The sequence below is a fragment of the Loxodonta africana genome, chromosome 3, assembly GCF_030014295.1.
Source record: "Loxodonta africana isolate mLoxAfr1 chromosome 3, mLoxAfr1.hap2, whole genome shotgun sequence".
Classification (NCBI taxonomy): domain Eukaryota; kingdom Metazoa; phylum Chordata; class Mammalia; order Proboscidea; family Elephantidae; genus Loxodonta; species Loxodonta africana.
In genome coordinates, this window is record NC_087344.1 from 190500019 (window position 1) to 190519387 (window position 19369).

The following is a 19369-nucleotide window of genomic DNA, read 5'->3' on the forward strand; positions in this document are numbered from 1 at the left end:
ATACTTCCTGGGTTCTCTCTGTCTTTTATCTCTGTTCCTCCCTGCACATCTGTTTCATTCTTATCCATTTATCTCTGTGGAAGGACTTCCACTTGTTCTTCCTTTATTTTATTTTATTTTATTTTTGTAGGGTTAGGAGAGGATGGTATCCCTGACTTGTTCTGTGACCCTGGTCAAGCCTGGGCCTCGGTTTTCCCATCTGAGAAATGGGGGCAGCCCATGTTTTGGAGCTTTCCCACATGGCTTACAAGGCAGGCCTGGGGTCCCCAGCAGGGCTGTCATGGTGGGGGCACCCTGGCTGTATCTTCTGGCTCCTCCACTCCTCAAAACCCACACATGAACTCCAGGCTCAAATTCTGCTTGTTTTTATTTTAAAAGTCCTGATTAAGTAGTGGCCACCTCTATCAGGGTCCCTTAGCTAGGTGAGGCGGAGATGGTAGTACCAGTCTCCCACACCCCTCCCCCCACCCCTGAAGTGCTAGAATGGGAGCTTGACACGTAGAGGCCCTGGTCTCCTGAGCATGCCCTCTTATGAGTGGTCCCGCCCCACATTGTGTTCTTGTGGCAAGCTGCATGTTGGACAAGGTGTGAGGTTTGCTTTTGGCTGCCCTGTGTCCTGGGAGCCAGAGTGGCCAGGTGTAAGTGTTGCTGTGAGGCTCCCTCCACCCATGTCCCTGGTCACATGGCCACATCTGTGGAGGTCCGCACCCTGGTACACAGGAGCATGTCATGTGAGGTGTGTGAACCTCTCTGGGTCCCTGTGGCTGTGGGCCGGCTGGTTGCTTTTCCTGGGCTGGGTATGCTACGGAGGTTAAAAGCTGGGGGTGGGGAGGGTGCTGCTGTAGATATTTAATTTGGGGGGGGGTGGGACTGGAGCTCCAAGGTGCAGGATCAGGCTGACCCTAAAGGTTGTATTCCCTCCTCCAAAGGGCAGGGTGGGGAGCTTGGTCTTTTCAGGATCCATGGGGGGCTGACACCCTCACAGGAGTTCTCTGGCAACCTGGGCCAAGATCTCTTTGATGTGGCCAATGACCTTCTCGTGTCTGGCTGGGTTGTGCTCCACGGCAACATGTGGCCAAGCCATATAGAAGTCCAGGGTACTAGCATGGGCGTCTCAGAATATCTACGAATTCTATACACTACACCCAACGTGTCCATGGACAAAGGAAGAGAACATGAATGTAGGTGAGCCCTTGGCAGTCTCAGTTTCTTCAGGCTAATCTCTTCAGGATCTGATATCCTATTATACCCACTCCATGTGCTGTGTAAAAAAAAAAAAAAAAGGCCAACCACAGATTCTGGGATAACATTAGCTCAGCTACTTGGAGGAACTAACCCTATTTTGGTTACAATTTCCAACTCCTGGGAAGGGCTGATTGATCTAGCTTGAGAAGGATGTCCACTCTTAATGCCAGTCATCTGTGGCCGGGAGGGCAAGATTATTTTGTTTAAAATCCAAGAGACTGTTTAAAATGCATGGACACAGTGGGTCCAGTATATAGAAAAAGAGAGCTTTGAAGACTAAAAAAATAAATATCAAAAATAAAATATAATTAATCTACAATAAAGGTAAAACTATGAGTGAGCCAGGTTTTTTTTTTTTTTTTAATCTTAATGTCTGTATTAGTAATGGTGAGCTAACTGCTGTAAATAAACAACTCTGACATTTCAGTGGCTTCATATAAATAACATTTATTTCTTATTCATGTCACAGTCAGCAGAGTATGGGTGGGAGAGTCTGGCTCCGTCTAATCATTCGGAGACCCAAGCTCCTTCCATTTTCTGGATCTGCCCTTCTATATATTCTTGGTGTCTTTCTCCAGTCAACCAGCAGATGGAGAGAGAAAGAGCATGGAGAAGGCGAGCTACTGTTCACTGTCTTGATGTGAAGATATTATAAACAGCACATTCTTACTCCAGTGAGAACTGGCCACATGGCTTTATCTATATATAAGAGAGCTAGGAAGTGTTTTTTTTTTTAGGAAGTGTAGACTAGTGGTGTGTCCAGGAAGAAGAATACCTGTGAGCCCTGGAAGTCTCTGTCTCTATGCTGATCTCTTCAAGCTATGATACCCTATTATACCCACCTTCATTTTGGACAGGAAGACAAGGCAGCCATATTCTTGGATCAGGGGATCCTTTTCTCTGGACAGTGCTAAGAGGCCAGCTTCATGTCCTTCAGGCTTTCAGTTTTCTGACAGCCTCTCCTTTGGTGGCACACTCTTATTGCATCTGCTAATACTATCATTTGAAGGCCCTGGCTGGTGTAAATAGTTAATGCAGTCAGCTGCTAATGGAAAGGTTGGAGGCTCAAGGCCACCCAGAGGGAAGTCCTGGCGATCCACTTCTGAAAACTGAGGCACTGAAAACCCTAACGAGCACAGTTCTACTCTGACACACATGGAGTCACCATGAGTTGGAGTTGACTCGGCGGCAACTGGATTTGATACTATCAGTTAGGTTACTGTGAGGCCTTGCTTTCAGCGGGCAAGTACCCTGTACTTTTATTTGATTGGTTTCTAGGGGTCATACTGGATTGGAATTTTACAAAAGGAATTTTAATGGGGAAATCAAAATTCCTCTTGTGAAGTTCTGTAGGCAAAACAAGTAAGGCCTGTGAGAAGAGATCAGTAGGCTGGGTCGATCCTAAAATGTCTGTTAAGGCATTTTCTCCCCTTATAAGAAGCTAGATTTCTCTGCCTATTTCCAAGCTAGTTCTTAAATATTCCTTGAACAAATATTTGTTGAACATCTACAGTGAGATAGTCGGTTAGGTGGTAGAAACACATTCCGGTGTCATTAGGAACCATGAGATCCCATAGACGACTTTAGCTCCCACTGCTGCCAGTCTGTCTCATTTCTTACCTGAATAATGCAGACAAAAGATGACAGGCACACCCTGAACCTAATGAATGGCCAAGTCTTTGTCACTAAATAGTATCAGTTTCATGTACTTTCTTGTAGACTCGTTTTTCAGAGGACCCCACTAGTTCTTCATCACAGCTTTACAGTGTCAGAAATTATTTCTCTCTGTTTAATGTTTTTGGATCCCCTGCAAAAACCTAGTGCTGAAAGAATGATTATTCTAAAGGCTATGGACTCTAGGACTAAGGAATGAGGACCTTGGGAAACACTGGCCTCCTAATCCCCAGCAAATGGTAAGTCCTGCCCTCACTGGTACCCTCTTGTTTCACTGCACCTTCATTTCACTAGTGACCTTGCCTTCACAGCTGAACTGTTTTGGCCAAATTAACCAGAGTCAGGGTCCAGAGACATAAAGTTCTTGGTTAGGAGAAAAGCAAAAAAAAAAATCATTAAGGTTAAAAAGGCATGACATCAGAGTTGGATTATTAGACATGTCAGTCTGAAGAACAGGAGATGCAGAATTGAACTTGAAATTCACAGGCTAGAGGAGGAAATAGGGAGAGAGCTCCATGCCCAGAGGAGAGAGCTATATCACACGTGGTTATATCTGCTGGCAAGTTCTCTTCTACCCAATCCTGCCTAAAAGGCCATTGCTGAGAAGCTGCCACACCTGCTTCCCTGTCAGCAGAAAAAGCATATCACAGAGGGGCAACTGTTCAGGCTGTCATATCTGATTTATTAGACAGTGTAAATGTAGGCATATTATAAGTACGGAGCTTAGCCTCAGAGTTTAAGATTTTCCATTTTTACAATCAAGTCTTGATTGTCATTTTAGTATCATGATGTTTCGCCTCAGATTAGCAGGTCCCAAAGCCTCAGTTCATAAAATGAAAATTACATTTTCTGATTGGTGTGAGACACAACTCTGGACATGCCAATCTCCTTCTGCCTTTTTCTTGCCCTTCTCCCGGTAGTAGCTCCATAACCAACATATTTTTCTTAGATAAAACTAATGCGTTTGTAACAGTCTTCTTGTTAAAGGCCAACCGTGTTGGCAGGTAGTATAGGGATGGACAAAAAATATATTTATCAGGGTATTCAGAATATCCAACATCTTTTTCCAAGTGTCATGAGAAAGGTCATGTCTTGGATTAGAGGATTCTGCCCCTGAAAAATGTTCCACTCTCACCAAGGAATAAGAGAGTAGAGAAGTATTATTAATTGTGATCACCCAAGACTTGATAAAAAACTACAAGATGATTCTAAGATTTCCCCCAACTTCTGTGAAATTGTCTACCAACATTTCCTTTCAAATGTTCTTATTGCTCCATTCCTTTCATCTTGTTTGCAGACATAGATCTTGCCTAAGCAATGGATTGCACATCTGGTCAAAATGACAAGCCTAGGAGTCCCAGGCAGTTTGGGAAGAAGCAAAAAAGGCTAAAAAACTAATGTCAAGGGGTCAGTGGTGAGGAGAGGACAACTGGAAGCTCATCTTGCCCTACAAGAAGTTTCTATTTCTTCCCTCATAACTCTCATAACAGGCAAGGATGGGTGTGCTTGGCTCTGAGAGCAAGGCTTGAGCACAGTGTTCAGACTCCTGCTTAGGGAATGAGGGATGGTGGCTAAAGTTGTTGCCAGGTGAAAACCCCAGGTTTTCCTCAGCCTGACTTGTTACAGCCAATAAACGAAAGGCCGAAGTGGGAGATCAGAGAGATGCCTTTATTTTGTTGTACAAGGGAAGGAGCAATCGGGGCTGATGCCTCCAAGACTGCTTGCAGGCAGCTTGGGGAGGTGGGCTTTTACAGAGAGCAGACAAGGAAATGCAAATTAATCATGAATATTCAGGATTGACCTTCACACAGGTGCTCCTAGCTTGGGGATGACTATACATTTTTTTTAGACAAAGGTTTGATCCCCCAGTAAGGAGGAAGAGGTTGATCTTCTTTCATTAGAAGGTTAAGTCTCCACTCAGAGGCCATTTTGGTTATCTTGTCAAGGACAATTTCAGAAGAAAGGGCAGCTTATTCTGCTCAGTGTAGGAGCATAAGCCAAAGCAGGTGTCTCTTAGAAGTTTGGGCTCTGAGGCTGCCTGCCTCAAAGTCTGCAGGCCCAGCATGAAAAAAATGGAATATTCTGGGCCCATGAGACAAGTAGGGTCATTCCAGAGCTAGTGGGAGCCTGATGAAACATCAAGAAGACCAGGCTACGGCTCTGGAAAGACAAGAAGAACATACAGTAAGGGTGGCAACAGGTCATGAAAGGATTGTTTCATTCAAGCTCAAAGAGGCTAAGAAAATAGATGGCACCTTCCTAGGGCCTAAGACACACACCGATGGTGGGGCCAAGTCACAAACTAGTACAGTACCCCAGGGACTTACCCAACCAGCTCCCATGTGAGTCACAAACAATACTCACATATATTAGCACATTTTATCCTCCACGATCATAAAACTCGCTGAGGTAAATGGGGCAAGTGTCTCCCTATTTCACACACGAAAGCACCAGATTCAGAGCAATTAAGCGACTAGCTAAGATCCCATAGCTTCAAAGTAGTTGAGCAGGGCTCAAACTCCAGTCTTGTGTCACCAAACCCCTCCTTTTCAAGGCACTAAGCTGCTCCTCACATTCCTTGGTCAACTATCAGGTCTTACCTAGTTCCAGAGCCAAATAGCTCTGCACAGTCAGCTCCCATTCTGATTATAAAACTGAGCTGCTGACTGGTGGGTCTCTTGAGTCAGCCACTCAAGGGCTGCATTTGTATTTCCTGGCCCAAGTTAGGGCAAGGATTCTTCTCCCACTTCCCCAAAGAGGTCTCCAGTTCAGGGCTAGTATTCCAGGCTCTTTGAAAAGACTTTCTCAAGATTGTGTCCAAAGAGTCCCCACTTCCACTCCTACTCTGCAGCCCACACCAGGCCAGTCTTCATGGATTCCAGCTGCAGGACTTACCTGAGCAGATCACAGCCACATCTTCCTTGTGGGTGCAGTCATGATACCCCCAGAACCTGTGCCGGCACTGCTCTAGAGACAACTCATTCCCTGAGCAACGAACATCATCCAGCCAGATGGGGCCAACCCCCAGGCCAAAGTGTTTCTGGACTCCAAAGGGTAGAAGGAGGGGATGGCCACAGCCCAGTTGTTTGCATACCACCTGGTTTTCCTTTCTTCCCCAGCCATCATCACAGACAGAACCCCATATACCCTTGTGCAGCACCATCAGACGTCCAGAGCAGTGGCTCTCTCCTCCCTCCAGCTTCAGTTCAAAGGGATCTGTGGTGTCAAAGAGGAAGTCAAGGGTTGGAGAGAGGTAGAGAAAGGGAAAAAAAAAGTTCCTTTACATCCTCACTCAAACACATTGCATATGAAACTCTCCACATGTGTTTCTGTGTTTACAGTCCCTCTTCTAGGTCTCCGTCAGGTTCTAACACATGTGGCCTAGATCCCTTTCCTTAACAAATATATTTTCATTCCTCCACCTATGTTGTAAATCTAACATGTATGCATGACTTTCTAGTAGGTCTGAAAAACTAAAGAACTTAACAGCGACATGGGGTGGTTGGACTGCACCACACTGAATGCATTTTCTGGTAACTCTTCGGAAAGCCCAAGCGAGAATCAAAGCAGAGGCAGCACAGACTGACGATCCAGCCTGTCTATTCCTCTGAACCCATCTCTGCCCACGTGAAGATGTGGAATATCCACCACCACGGTTTCGGTTCTGCCAGCCTGAGTCCATGGAGCGAAAACTGACTACATAATGGGAGTCCCATCCCCATCAGCGAGTGGAGCTGAAAAATAGTTGACGGCTAAAATTTTGGTGTCCATAGTCTCTTAACGAGGATCCTGGCATACATGAGCAGTCGCCCAGAACCCAGCACCTACAGTATATACTTAGATCACTTTCCTGGGGTTTTGCTCACATTCTGGATTTATATTCCTGTCCTTGGTGACCCCCTGCCTCTCTCCTCTACAAAGGGGATAGATTCCGTTTCTCAGAACCTAGGATGCTAACCGAGGATTGTAATCAACTAGGGCAGGCATCTCTGAGGCATGACTCTGCCACTGTCCTTATAACAGGTATCAATATTGTTCAGAGACTTCTGATGCCACGGCCATACCCTCTTTTGATCTTGAGGCCAACTTGGTCAGTCACAGTTTACCTCTGTCTTCCTGAACCTGTAAGTTGGGTTGCTACCAGCCCCTTGGAAAAGGAGAGGCAGCACTAAGGCAGGATTAACTTCTCAGCTCCAGGTCCGTCCCTTCTAGCCAGTGACCAGTTGCCATCAAGTCTATTCGGACCCATGACAACCTCCTGCGTGTCAGAGCAGAACTATGTACCATGCGATTTTCAGTGACTGATTTTTCAGAAGTAGATAACCAGGCCTTTCTTCCAAGGTGCCTCTGGTTGGACTTGAACCACCAAACTTCTGGTTAGCAGCAGAGCACATTAACCATCCACACCATCCAGGGACTCCCCATCCTCCCTAATGTTGCCTAATTTCTCTCTCTCCACATGCCTAATGTTAAGATTACAGTATATTTGTCTTTACTCAAGCCAAAATAGTACTCAATACCAAGACTGAATTCTTAGAGGCCCCTCTGGTTCCTACGCCACTGCTTCCTCTCTTTCATCTAACACTTTGGCAGTCAATTCTTCAGATATTTAAGACTTTGTGCAATAATTTTTCATTTGGGGAAAAGACCTAATCAAAATAGAAATTTAAGGTCAGCTCTTACTTAAAGAATTAATTCTGGGTGATTTCATGATTTGGTAGCATTCCAAAGAGATACTTTAAGCCACCAGAAATTTTAAAAAACTTTAAATCAGGTTTTTAAGTATGTTTTTATTGTATATTAGCTAGCCCCTATCTGTTTGGTATCACTGGAGACGGACATCATGCTTGGCTGATGAAAAAGAGGAAGACCCTTAAGGGAATGGATTGACACAGCAGCTCCAACAATGGGCTCAAACATAGCAATGATTGTGACACTAGCACAGGACTGGACAACATTTTGTTCTAGTGTACATACAGTTGCTGTGAGTCGGAACTGACTCTATGGCACCTAACAACAGCCACAATTTGTTTGGTTGAAAAACGCATATCAAAATCCCATTATAAATGAAGTAGGGAACAAAAAAAAATAATAGAAATAATAAGACTGGAAGTTGGTTCTTTGAAAGCATCAACAAAATTGACAAACAACTGGCCAAACTGACAAAAGAAAAGCAGGAGAGGAAGCAAGTAACTTGGATAAGAAATGAGATGGGTGACATTACAACCAAACTAATTGAAATAAAAAGGATCATAACAGAATACTACGAAAAACTGCACTTCAACCGATTTGAAAATCTATAGGAAATGGACACATTTCTAGAAACACACTACCTCCTTAAACAAAAAAAAAACTGAACAGATCCATAACTAAATAAGAGCTTGAAGAGTTTAAACACATGCACACACACACACAACAACAACAACAACAAAAAGCCCTGGCCCTAGTGGCTTCACTGGAGAACTCTACAAACATTCAGAGACGAGCTTATACCAATACTACTCAAACTATTTCAGAGTATAGAAAAGGAAGGAATATTCCTGAAGTCAATCTATGAACCTAGCATAACCCTGATTACCAAAGCCAGGCAAAGACACCCCAAAAAGGAAAATTACAGACCGATGTCCCTCATGAAAACAGATGCAAAAATTATCAACAGAATTCTAGCCTTCAAGCCTAGGAACTTCATCCCACAAGTTGCCTTGACTATGGCCCTTGTGTGCTGTTGTCTATATTAACATATGAGCAGCATGGAAAAGGCAGTCAAGAAATCAAAAAACGTATTGCACTGGGCAAATCTGCTGCAAAAAGCCTCTTTAAAGTGTTGAAAAGCAAAGCTGTGTCACTTTGAGGACTAAGGTGAGTCTGACCCAAGCCACGGTGTTTTCAATCACCTCCTACGCATGCGAAAGCTGAACAATGAATAACGAAGATCAAAGAAGAATTGACGCCTTTGATTTATGGTGTTGGAAAAGAATACTGAATATACCATAGACTGCCGGAAGAACGAACAAATCTGTTTTGGAAGAAGTACAGCCAGAATGCTCCTTAGAAGCAAGGATAGTGAGGCTTCATCTCACATACTTCGGACATGTTATCAGGAGGGACCAGTTCCTGGAGAAGGACATCGTGCTTGGTAAAGCAGAGGGTCATCAAAAAAGAGGGAAGACCCTCTAGGACATGGATTGACATAGTGGCTGCAACAATGGACTTAGGCATAACAATGATTGTGAAGATAGTGCAGGACCGGGCAGTGTTTCCTTCTTTTGTACACAGGGTTGCTGTGAGATGCAACCAACTCAACCAGCTCGACAACACCTAACAACATCAAATGAAAACGAATTTGCTTTGCAAACTTTCACCCAAGGCACAGTAAAAATTTTTTAATCCCTTTATATGAGCTAAACCAAAAAACAAACAAACAAACAAACAAACCCAGTGCTGTTGAGCTAATTCCGACTCATAGCGACCCTATAGGACAGAGCAGAACTGCCCCATAGAGTTTCCAAGGAGCACCTGGCAGATTCGAACTGCTGACCCTTTAGTTAGCAGCTGTAGCACTTAACCACTACACCACCTGGGTTTCCTACAGTGTATGTTTCGATCGTCAGGGTCCATCTCCCAGTGAAGTTTGTGCTCCCCCCTCAGCGAGAGGCAGAGTCTAGACCTAGGTTTTTTTACCCACTGAAGCCATTGTTATAACGGGGTCTTTTATGGAACAAAACAAATATGTTTCGGGTTTTAGATACACCATTTGGGAGCAAACTGCAGAGGAGGCGATTATCAATTCAAAAGCATGCTGAGTGGAAGAAAGAAGCCAGGCCAGCATTAAATAAATGTGCTACCGAAAATTGGGGAATCAGGCTCAGAAAACTTATACAGAATTCAATAAAATAATAGTTCGTATTTTTTTTTTAATAATATAGAGATTAATATTGTTTAATATACTAATAGAGCTGCTATAGTAACTGTCATGGATTGAATTATGTCCCCCCAAAAATGGGTGTATCAACTTGATTAGGCCAGGATTCCAGTACTGTGTGGTTGTCCTCTGTTTTGTGATTGTGATTTTATGTTAAAAAGGATTCGGGTGAGAATGTAATACCACCCTTACTCAGGTCACCTCCCCTATCCAATGTGGAGGGAGTTTCCCTGGGGTGTGGCCTGCACCACCTTTTATCTCTCAAGAGATGAAAGGAAAGGGAAGTAAGCAGAGAGTTGGGGACCTCACACCACCAAGAAAACTGCACCAGGAGCAAAGTGTGTCCTTTGGACAGGGGGTCCCTGTGCCTGAGAAGCTCCTCGACCAGAGGAAGGTTGAGGACAAGGACCTTCCTTCAGAGCTGACAGAGAGAGAAAGCCTTCCTGGAGCCGATGCCCTGAATTTGGACTGGTAACCGACTAGACTGTGAGAGAATCAATTTCTCTTTGTTAAAGCCATCCGCTTGTGGTATTTCTGTTACGGCAGCACTAGGTGACTAGGACACTGATTATGAGTTAGAATCGACTCAGTGATGACAGGTTTAGTTTTTTTGTTTGTTTACATCATTTTTATATACAAAGGCAGGTATTATTAGTCCTGTTTTAAAGACCAGAACATTAAGGATAAGCACAATTAACTTTGCTATGTGTATTTACAATTCTCTGTAAATAATGACTGAATAAAATTTCATTTAATAAATTCATGAAAAATCTTAGCCTCTGAATTTGCAGGTTTTACCTTCGCAGTGGACCCAAGTGTCTTCGTCATGGGTGCAGTTGTTCTTCCCCCAAGGCCTGGAAGGGCAATCCTGAATAGTTAGTTCTTTTCCTGAGCATGACACCTGGTTCAGCCAGATGGGACCTTGGCCCTGTGTAGCTCTTTTACAGTTTCCTCGGGTCAGTGTGGCCTTCCCACATCCCAGCTGCCGGCATACCACCTTGGCAGCCTGGAGGTTCCAGCCTGCTTTGCACACGGTGCCCCACTGGTCCTGATGCTTCACCTCCACTCGCCCTATGCAGCGTCCGGGGCCATCAGCCAGCCGCACAGTCTCTGGGACTGGAAAAAGAAAGAGGAAGTGTCTGTTCCCTGCGAGAACACAGTCTTCTTGAGAAAAGAGAATCAATGTATACATCTCTACTCTCTTGCTGTTTAGTACAATGTAGACTGGAGTGCTTAGGGCCTAATAACTGCTTACGAATGCTTTGCTGAATGAGTAGATGAATGAACCAATGAGTCAGTTCTGAGTTGAACCATTAATCATTTCTACGCATTTTTATTTTTTCAAATTCTTTTCACATTCAACTTCTCATTTGCTCCTCAAAAAAGGCAGATAGAAACACTGTGTAGATTTAAAAAAATAAAATAAAAAACCAAACACAATATAACATACAGAGAAGTGAAGTGATGTGCCCAAGGCCAAAGCCTTTTGCTATTAGTGTCAGCACTAGCACCCAAGAATCCCAGATTAGGGCTCTCAATCTTCAAGACTTCTAAAAAATAGGAAAGAAGCCTCAGCATCAGGTCACAAAGAGTCGGTGACTGTTTCCCTGGTAAAAAATTCATGGGAGGCCGAGAAAGAGAAGACATGGCTTAGCCACTTAGCCAAATCACAGTCTACTGGGGAAAAGTACACACAGAGAGGGGAGAAATTATTAAGACATAGAAAGCAAATGTATGCAGGAAAGGAAAGGAATAGAGAAAAACATGTGAGAGTGTGCTGGTTTCCCGTGAGCACCTCCTACCTACCTGACTAGCTGGTGGACAACTTGAGAGCCGAAACTATAGGTCAAGTATAAATTATACCTCGTGGGCTCATTTCGTCCCCCATAACTCCAACTCTAGATCCAGATACCTGGTACCCTATTCAGCATATGCTTCCTGACTGCAGGGGAGTCTCTGCATGTGCGTCTGTGTGTGTTCAGAAAAGAAACAGGTTCTCATACATCTTGTAACTAAGAGGAAGGCATTAGCTCAAGCAAGTAGCAGTAACAATTCTAGGTGAGGATAACGTTTATCGCTAGGTCAAGTGTGAGATGTGAAGGACAAGGGACCAATTAGCCATTGCAGCCCATGAGAAAGTCCACAGTGGGAAGTAAAGACAAACAAGTGTGGCCTTGTGGGGTATGGGCAGCTGGCAGATGGTCTGTGAGCCCTGCCATACTCACTTTCACATGAAGCTCCTGCGTAGTCTTGGTGGCTACAGCTCCCATAATCAGTATCTTCTTTCTCACATTGAGCCAGTGTATCTTCCAGCCCCTTGCAGTGGAACTCCTCGATGAAGAAGTCTTGGTTCTCTTCCGCCTGTGGCTTATATGGAAAACTACTCTGTGTTCCCTTCGCTGCTCCACAGCCCAACTCCCGGCACACCACAACTACGTTCTTCAAGTCCCAGTTGTAACCACACACAGTGCTCCACTGACCGTTCTGTTCCACATCTACTCGCCCTTCACAGCGGTGGGGGCCTCCCACCAGTCGCGCTCTGTATGAAGACTCTGCAAGGAGACGCACTATTAGCTGGGGACCCAGGAGAAGTCTAAAGGGTCCTCAGGGGGTGTGGTCAGTCAGCTTGGGACTGCTTCACCATTCACAGGCAGCATGGAAAGTCAGAGGAGGGGAAGGAGAAAACAGAAGGGAAGGGGAGAGAGAGGACCTGCAGGGCCCCATTTCTGAGCTCTGATTCTGCTACACCCTTAATTGTACCCTACCAAGAAATTCCACCTACAGACTCCTAGATATGACTGTAGGATTTTGTTTGCAGATTAAAGGAAGGATATTGATTAAAGATAAAGCAGAATTCTCAGAATCTCTGGTGGTCAGAACCAGAAGGGCCTATAGAGATTATAAAGCCCAATCCCACTATTTCACAGATAAGGGAGACAATCCCCAGAGAAGTGAAGATCCTACGGTCATACTGTAAATTAGCAGAAGCCCCAGGCCAGCATCCAAGTCTACCGAAGGTTACTATGTGATCTTTCTTGTTCATGACTCTGTCTCTCCCCACGGACGTCAGACGGAGGAGGGACTGAGAGATCTACGTATAGTTTGGGGACCTAAACTGAACAAAGGAGTCCTGGTGGCACAGTGGTTAAAGGGCTCAGCTGTGAACTGAAAGGTCCAATGGTTCAATCCCACTGACCACTTTGTGGGAGAAAGCTGTGGCATACTGTTGCCATGAAGATCACAGCTTTGGAAAACCTGTGGGGCAGTTCTACACTCTATGAGTCAGAATCAACTCGATGGCAATGGATTTTTTTTTTTTTTTTAAGCTGAACAGCCTCTCTATCCCATTAGCAGTGACACACATCATCCTTGTTACTTCCTGTGACATTTTCCCATGCCCAAGCATCCAGGTCAGAAGAAATACAGAGAACACCAGACAAAGGAATCATTAGAGCCTCAGAGTCTCAGAGCCCCAATTTCTAGTCTAAGAGGTCACTGAGGATGGGTTTGGGGTAGGAGAGAGGCTCTATAGAACCTATACATGAGTTTTGAGGAATCCATGACTTGGTTCTGCTTCTCAAGTAGACTATGGGGGGCAAAAGACTAACAGAAACCTCTCCCTTCTCCTGAAGCATAGAAGTAGAATAGGAAACAAACAGCCCATCAGGCAACATTTGTTGAGTGTATACTATGTTCAAGGTATTATTTTATGAACTTTGAGAACAGCGATGAATAAGACAGGTAATATTGCTGCCCTCAAGGAGCTTATATTTAGTCACTAGGCTGAAGTAATCCCTCCAAGTCTCCTGTAGCTCCAGAGTGAAAAAGGTAAAGAGAGGAATTTGTCACGCTCCACAGAGTGGGGAAGTTAGCCAGTGGGACATTTAGCTGAGAGAGGTCTGGTTCACCTGGAGGGATCACATTTGGGCTGGTGGTCTGCGACCTATAGAGATATGAGTGGCTTAACAGATGTCAACATAGACCACACGGGATGACCCAGCTGCCTGCAGGGATGGAATATGACTTCTGAGGACCATATTTCCTGCTGCCTGCCTTGTCTCAATGCTGTGTAAACTCCCCAGAAAACTTAGAATTAACCCAGAAGAAGTGGTTGAATAAGAAAACACTGATCTGGCTGATATTAAACTGCACTGGAAAGCTTATGTTTAGTTTGTTCATTTGTTTTTTGTTTCTTCTTATTCCTTTTTTTTTTTTTTTTTTTGGTAATATGCAGAATATATAGAATGAATACTTGAAATTAAATTAGTAATAGAAAAACTAAGAAAGTTACCATTTTTGCACCCGGGTTTAAGGCTGATACATTTGGGTACAAATATAATTCTTAAGGAGTCACCCAGAAATAACTTTTGAGTCAGTATAGTTCATCATAACTAAGACTAGAGTTTGCATTGACCTTGTTATTTACTCCAGGAAAGATTAGCTAGTAAGATCACAGTCAGGTTATTATATTTGATTTTGGGTGATAAAATGCTAGTTTTAAAATAAACTCCCTTTTAATGAGTTTTAATTTTCTGTGGAATGAAATACTAGAAGAGCCCATGGGAAAGAAGAAATATGTATTTTAAAAAAAAAGAAATAGTAAATATAAAAGAAATTCAGCTTGCGGGGAGAAAGAATGGCTGAGTAAGATTTTAAAGCTACAAAAGAGTAGAAAGAATCATCAGGGCAGTTGTGTCCTAGGCGGTGCCGTTAGCAGCCTTTAGCATCAGAAGGCTTTAGAGAGGGAGCCAGGGTCAGAAGAAAAACATCCTAGAGTACGGGGAGGTTTGTCAAGAGAGCCATTGTTTCCCAATACCAGCACCAAGGAACAGTCCTGGAGGCCAAAGTAAAAAGATCAAGTCATCTGAGAGTTGGACTGAGGACCCAACAACTGAGCTCATTAAGAAATCAAACTGCATCCAGCAGGATGCAGAAGCTTCCACACCCATAGCAGAGTCTGTGGCTTCCTCTCTCTAGTAAACTCTCTACTCGAGAGAAAGGATAGACTGCAGGGACTATGTAAAAAAAAACTGATATTCTACAAACAACCCCCTTGAGTTTGTACCATCATAACCTCCCTCTTCCATAGACTTATGCTCTTTGTGCAGCCCAACCTCTGCTTGGTTGTGCAGGTTGTGCGTTGCCCAAAGTCTCCTTGCAGAGGTGACCAATGGAGGCTGACATCCAGCCTGAACTCTGCTGGTCCAGCCATGTACTGCGCAGAGGCAGATGGATTCACAGTTCAAATAAAGGTAACATTAAGGCTGGCAGGGGGACCTGGATGTGCTGGTTCCAAGTGGAGCAAAAGGAAGTTCATTTCCCAGAGATAGCCACCAGATGGTAAGGTACCTCTGTGTGTGTGTGTGTGTGTGTGTGTGTGTGTGTGTTGTGTGTTGTGTGTGCCATAGAGTAGATTCTGACTCATAGAGATCCTACAGGACACAGTAGAACTGCTCCTACTTGGCCTGAAATAAAGCCATATGATACTTAGATGTTGGCCAAGCATCTTGGGCCATGGAGGCCAAGTGGAGAGGAGTCCCCTTGCAGGATAAAACAAAAGCAATCAAGTCAATTCCAGCTCATAGTGACCCCAGAGTAGAACTGCTCCCTAGAGTTTTCTTGGCCGTAATCTTCACAGAAGCAGTTCACCAAGCCTTTTTTGCACATAGACGAGTAGACGAGTGCAAATCGTTTGCACCAGCCAGAGACTTCTCATTGCAGGATGAACCACCCTAATTCCTTATAAGTTCTGGAGGTAGAAATCTATCCAGACAAGACTGAGAGGGGGTGGGAATGCGGAAAGGCAGATGGGTTGACACAGTGGCTGCAACAATAGGCTCAAGCATAACAACGATTATGAAGACGGCACAGGGCCGAGTGGGGTTCCATTCTGTCGTACACAGGGTCACTATGAGTCATAACTGACTCGGTGGTACCTAACAACAACAATTTCCCTGTGGTCCGGTTAGTTTCAAAATTTCCACTTTCCTGAGCTTGAAAGGCCTACCTCTCAGGAATCCCCCAAAAATCTTACCTATGAGGCCAGGTCCAGTGCAAATGGCTAGGGAAAAAAGAAGGCAGTGAGTGAGGTCATATAGTCAATTTCCAAGGCTTTGCTGACTACAACTCTCTGGAAGGCCCTTGCCAAAACTTGCGCGATAGTTGGGGCGGTACATATACAACCTCCAAAGTCAGGCTTGTTGGCACCTTCTCCTGGGATGGCCAGCTTCAAAGGACACATGGACATTGGCAAGGAATTACAGAGACCAATTCTACCACAGCTAACTGACCCCATCCTGCTCCCCGGACATGTGATGGGAACTCTGTGCCAGACATGCCTAGATTTGGATTTCTATTCCAGTCAACTATGTTGATTGGTTAATACAGCCTGTAGTTACAGTGTGGTAAAGCCACCTCTGGGTCAACAAAAATGAGTTGCTGGAGGCCACTGGAAAGATGCACTGGTGGGGGGAGGTAAAGACACAGTGGGGGCCGTGCAAGGAGTAGGGAAAAGTGGTGGGATTGGCCTGTGTGCACTGGCACTGCATTTAGTCCAGGGTCAGCAAATTTCTCCTTCAAAAGGCCAGATAGTAAATACTTTAGGCTTTGTGGACCATATGATCTCTGTTGCAACTACTCAACTCTGCCTTTGTAGTTTAAAAACAGCCATGGGCAATAAGTAAACAGATGGACATGGCTGTGTTCCAATAAAATTTTATTTCATGTAACTTTCACGTGTCACAAAATATTATTCTTCTTTTGAATTTTTAAAACCATTTTAAAATGGGCTAGTTTACAGACCCCAGATTTAGGCCAGTAGGTTAGAAAGCAGCCCTCTACTCAGTTCCAAATCTCTAGATTTATGCATCCGCACTCGTTCAATATATTGGAGTTTCTTCCTGGAGGATCTGCTGGGTTGGACCCTTTCATTCCTAAGGCTCTCTCCTAACACTGTACAGTCCTGAGCCCTGTGACCTCCAATAGTCCTTGAGGGCTAGGTATTTTCAAGTGCAGAACTCCTCCCTTATCTTAAAGGATTCTTCTGAAGGAACTCATACCTTTGACCTTCCACTCTAGAGTTTTTCAGGCAAATCCAAGTATCTCAGTGGCTTGTCCTGGGATACTTTCTTTTCTTGGTTTCCAAGGAATTCCTCAATAGCCCCAGGCCCTTACTCTTCAGGACATGCCCACACTCAGACTCCGTGAGTTCTGGTTTGCAACTGCCTAAAACCCAAAGTTATACTTATGTGAACCATTTGTATAACACTCTACATGCCTAACAATGAACACAAAACATTTTTCCATACAAAGGAAATTGAATGTGCCAAGTTTGATACCAAAAACCAAAAAACCAAACCCGTTGCCATTGAGTCAATTTCAACTCATAGCAACGCGAGCTGGAAATTGATATAGCTACTACATGACTTGAAAGCTCTCCTCTGTAGGGAGGGGGATAATGCGGGTGACATAGACCAATAATGCTTCATGAAGGAGCTGGGTCTGAGGTAAGCCTGGGAGATTCAGCAGTACATTTATGATGGACAGAGCTGGCTCTTAGGTGCTGTGGGCTATATAGATGTTTCAGGAAGTGTATACTTGCCCAGTTGTGTGTGTGAGAGAGAGAAAGAGAGAAAGAGGGAAACCAGGACTTCAACAAGGCAATGAAAATGGATGAGATTGATTAGAAAATTTATCTAGCAAGCATTGCATTGTTAGATGTCCTAAATTAGTTATCTCATGCAAACATTCTTAACAAACCTGTGAGAAAGATAACATTATCTTCATTTCATAAATGAGAAATCAAGATATCACAGATGTATGGTAACTGACATATTGAATGACAGATAAGAAATTAAAGAGCCAAGATTGAAACTCAGGTCTCTTTAGTTCCCAAATCCCCATTTACTTTAGATTACCCTGGGTGTTAAGAAGCTGGGAGAAATTAGGGAAGTGTGATAGAGAAAATTTTTGAGAGGAAACCAAGTAATATGATTAAAAAAAAAAAAAAAAAGGGAGTATGTCTTGTGGCTCATCTTCCTTCCCTTGCTCTACCTGTTTTCTCATAAATAGTACTTTTCGGGAAATTTATGTAAAAAGGGAAATGGAAAGAAAAAAAAAATGACCATAAATAGGTCATTGCAAATATAAGGGGAATAGATTTTAAAAATCTGGCCATCAAAGTAGATTATAAATTGGGTGTGGATTAAGTGGCTTCCTTTGGGTTTAGAAGAGTTGCTAGGTATAAAGAAAGGAGAGCAGGGAGAAGCTGACCTTGGAAGAATGGAATCTGTGCAGGCTTGGCAAGTGGAAGATTGTCCTGATCAAAATCCAAGAAAACTCTGGAGTCTAAGCCAACAGGAGCAGAGATACTCACCAAGGATCAAGGAAAGTAGCAGAGCCATGACCTGGGCAGCTGAAGATATTGAACTGAAATTTAAGGCTGGAAGGAAACCCCAGAGTAGCAATATTCAGCTTCAGCTGCAAGTGTGTCTGGAGGGTGAGGGCAGCAGCTCCTGTATGTGACAGAAGTGCTCTCAGATGACCATGAACCAATGGATTTAGAAGGCAGAACTGATAGGCTGGACTTGCTGAAATCGGCATGTTTCCAGAGGAAGGGAGGTGGCCGGAAACGGCAAAAAGATGTTCACAAAAACAAAACAAAAAAACCAGTCTGTCATAACTTAGCTCTGCTATAATCCCAGCCCTATCCATATCTGCATTAGTTCCTTCACTATGTAAACAGGGGAGATAGTTCCTACAAGGAAACTCAGATGCTAGGAACAGGGCCATTTCGTAGAAGGCCAGGCAATGCTTTGTCTCCAAGTATGGTTTGTGGGGGCAGTAGGCCAATTTTGATTCCTTCTCTTCACAGTAAGCGCCCAGAGAATACGGAAGCCAGAGGCCATAGAAAGAATGCAGAGTTGCCCATGGAGGCAGTCATAATGGGCCACGATCCAGAACCAAGATGTCAAGTTCTATGAAGAGGGCTGGATTTGCTTATTGTCTGTGTCTTTCCAGGTGTATTAGGCCCACCTTTGGAAACTGAGTGGAAACAGCTCCCCGTAGTGATGGACATTATGATTTCTGAACTTAAGGTATCCTTAGGTCTAAGGAATGATGAACAGAGATGAGACAGCAAGACCCTCAGTATTCCAGGCCCCTCTGCTTTGCTGTATTATTAAGCATAGCTATGCATTGAGAACTGTTCAACTCTGGAATACTCAAGTAGTGAGCTTGATATGCTAACATAATCTACTGTTCTGAGCAGAGTAATTTTTCCTCTATAATTAGACATCTTAGCTTCTTTGTAATTAGTCCAGTTACTCAGCATGAATTTTGGCTCACTGTAGGCACTCATTTTTTTAGTCCTTATTTCTCCATTTACTTATTACTGCACTTATTAAAAAGTTTTCAGCAGCCATGAGTGGCAGACAATGTGACAGGTGCAAGCAATACAGTGAAGAATAAGAAACAGTTCCGAATTCCAAATGGACGTGGTCTAATAGTTCCAATAGCATGTGAAAACTG

At 43.9% G+C, this 19369-nt stretch overlaps 1 protein-coding gene across 3 annotated transcripts; it reads right to left on the reverse strand.

Annotated features, from left to right (window-relative positions):
- Nucleotides 1-4814: 4814 nt before the first annotated feature.
- On the reverse strand, nucleotides 4815-18442 carry LOC135230844 (CD5 antigen-like). 3 transcript variants are annotated; one of them, XM_064283062.1, is made up of 6 exons: nucleotides 18216-18441; nucleotides 15876-15902; nucleotides 12067-12393; nucleotides 10640-10957; nucleotides 5815-6135; nucleotides 4815-5079 (listed from the first exon to the last, which is right to left on the reverse strand). In XM_064283062.1, the coding sequence occupies exons 1-6, from the start codon at nucleotides 18241-18243 to the stop codon at nucleotides 5072-5074; spliced, it is 1029 nt and encodes a 342-aa protein (XP_064139132.1). In that variant the 5' UTR covers nucleotides 18244-18441; the 3' UTR covers nucleotides 4815-5071. The 3 variants fall into 3 exon arrangements, with proteins under 3 accessions (XP_064139132.1, XP_064139131.1, XP_064139133.1); XM_064283061.1 differs by lacking the exon at nucleotides 4815-5079 and having other exon boundaries at nucleotides 5087-6135; nucleotides 18216-18442; XM_064283063.1 differs by lacking the exons at nucleotides 4815-5079; nucleotides 15876-15902 and having other exon boundaries at nucleotides 5087-6135.
- Nucleotides 18443-19369: the final 927 nt, after the last annotated feature.

Excerpts from the sequence above, each read along its gene's own strand:
- LOC135230844 (XM_064283061.1), bottom strand. The coding sequence starts at position 18,243 with ATGGCTCTGCTACTTTCCTTGATCCTTG. Across the intron at positions 15,903-18,215 it reads GCTACTTTCCTTGATCCTTG|CCATTTGCACTGGACCTGGC; the intron begins GTGAGTATCTCT and ends TTTTTTCCCTAG. Across the intron at positions 12,394-15,875 it reads CACTGGACCTGGCCTCATAG|AGTCTTCATACAGAGCGCGA; the intron begins GTAAGATTTTTG and ends GTCTCCTTGCAG.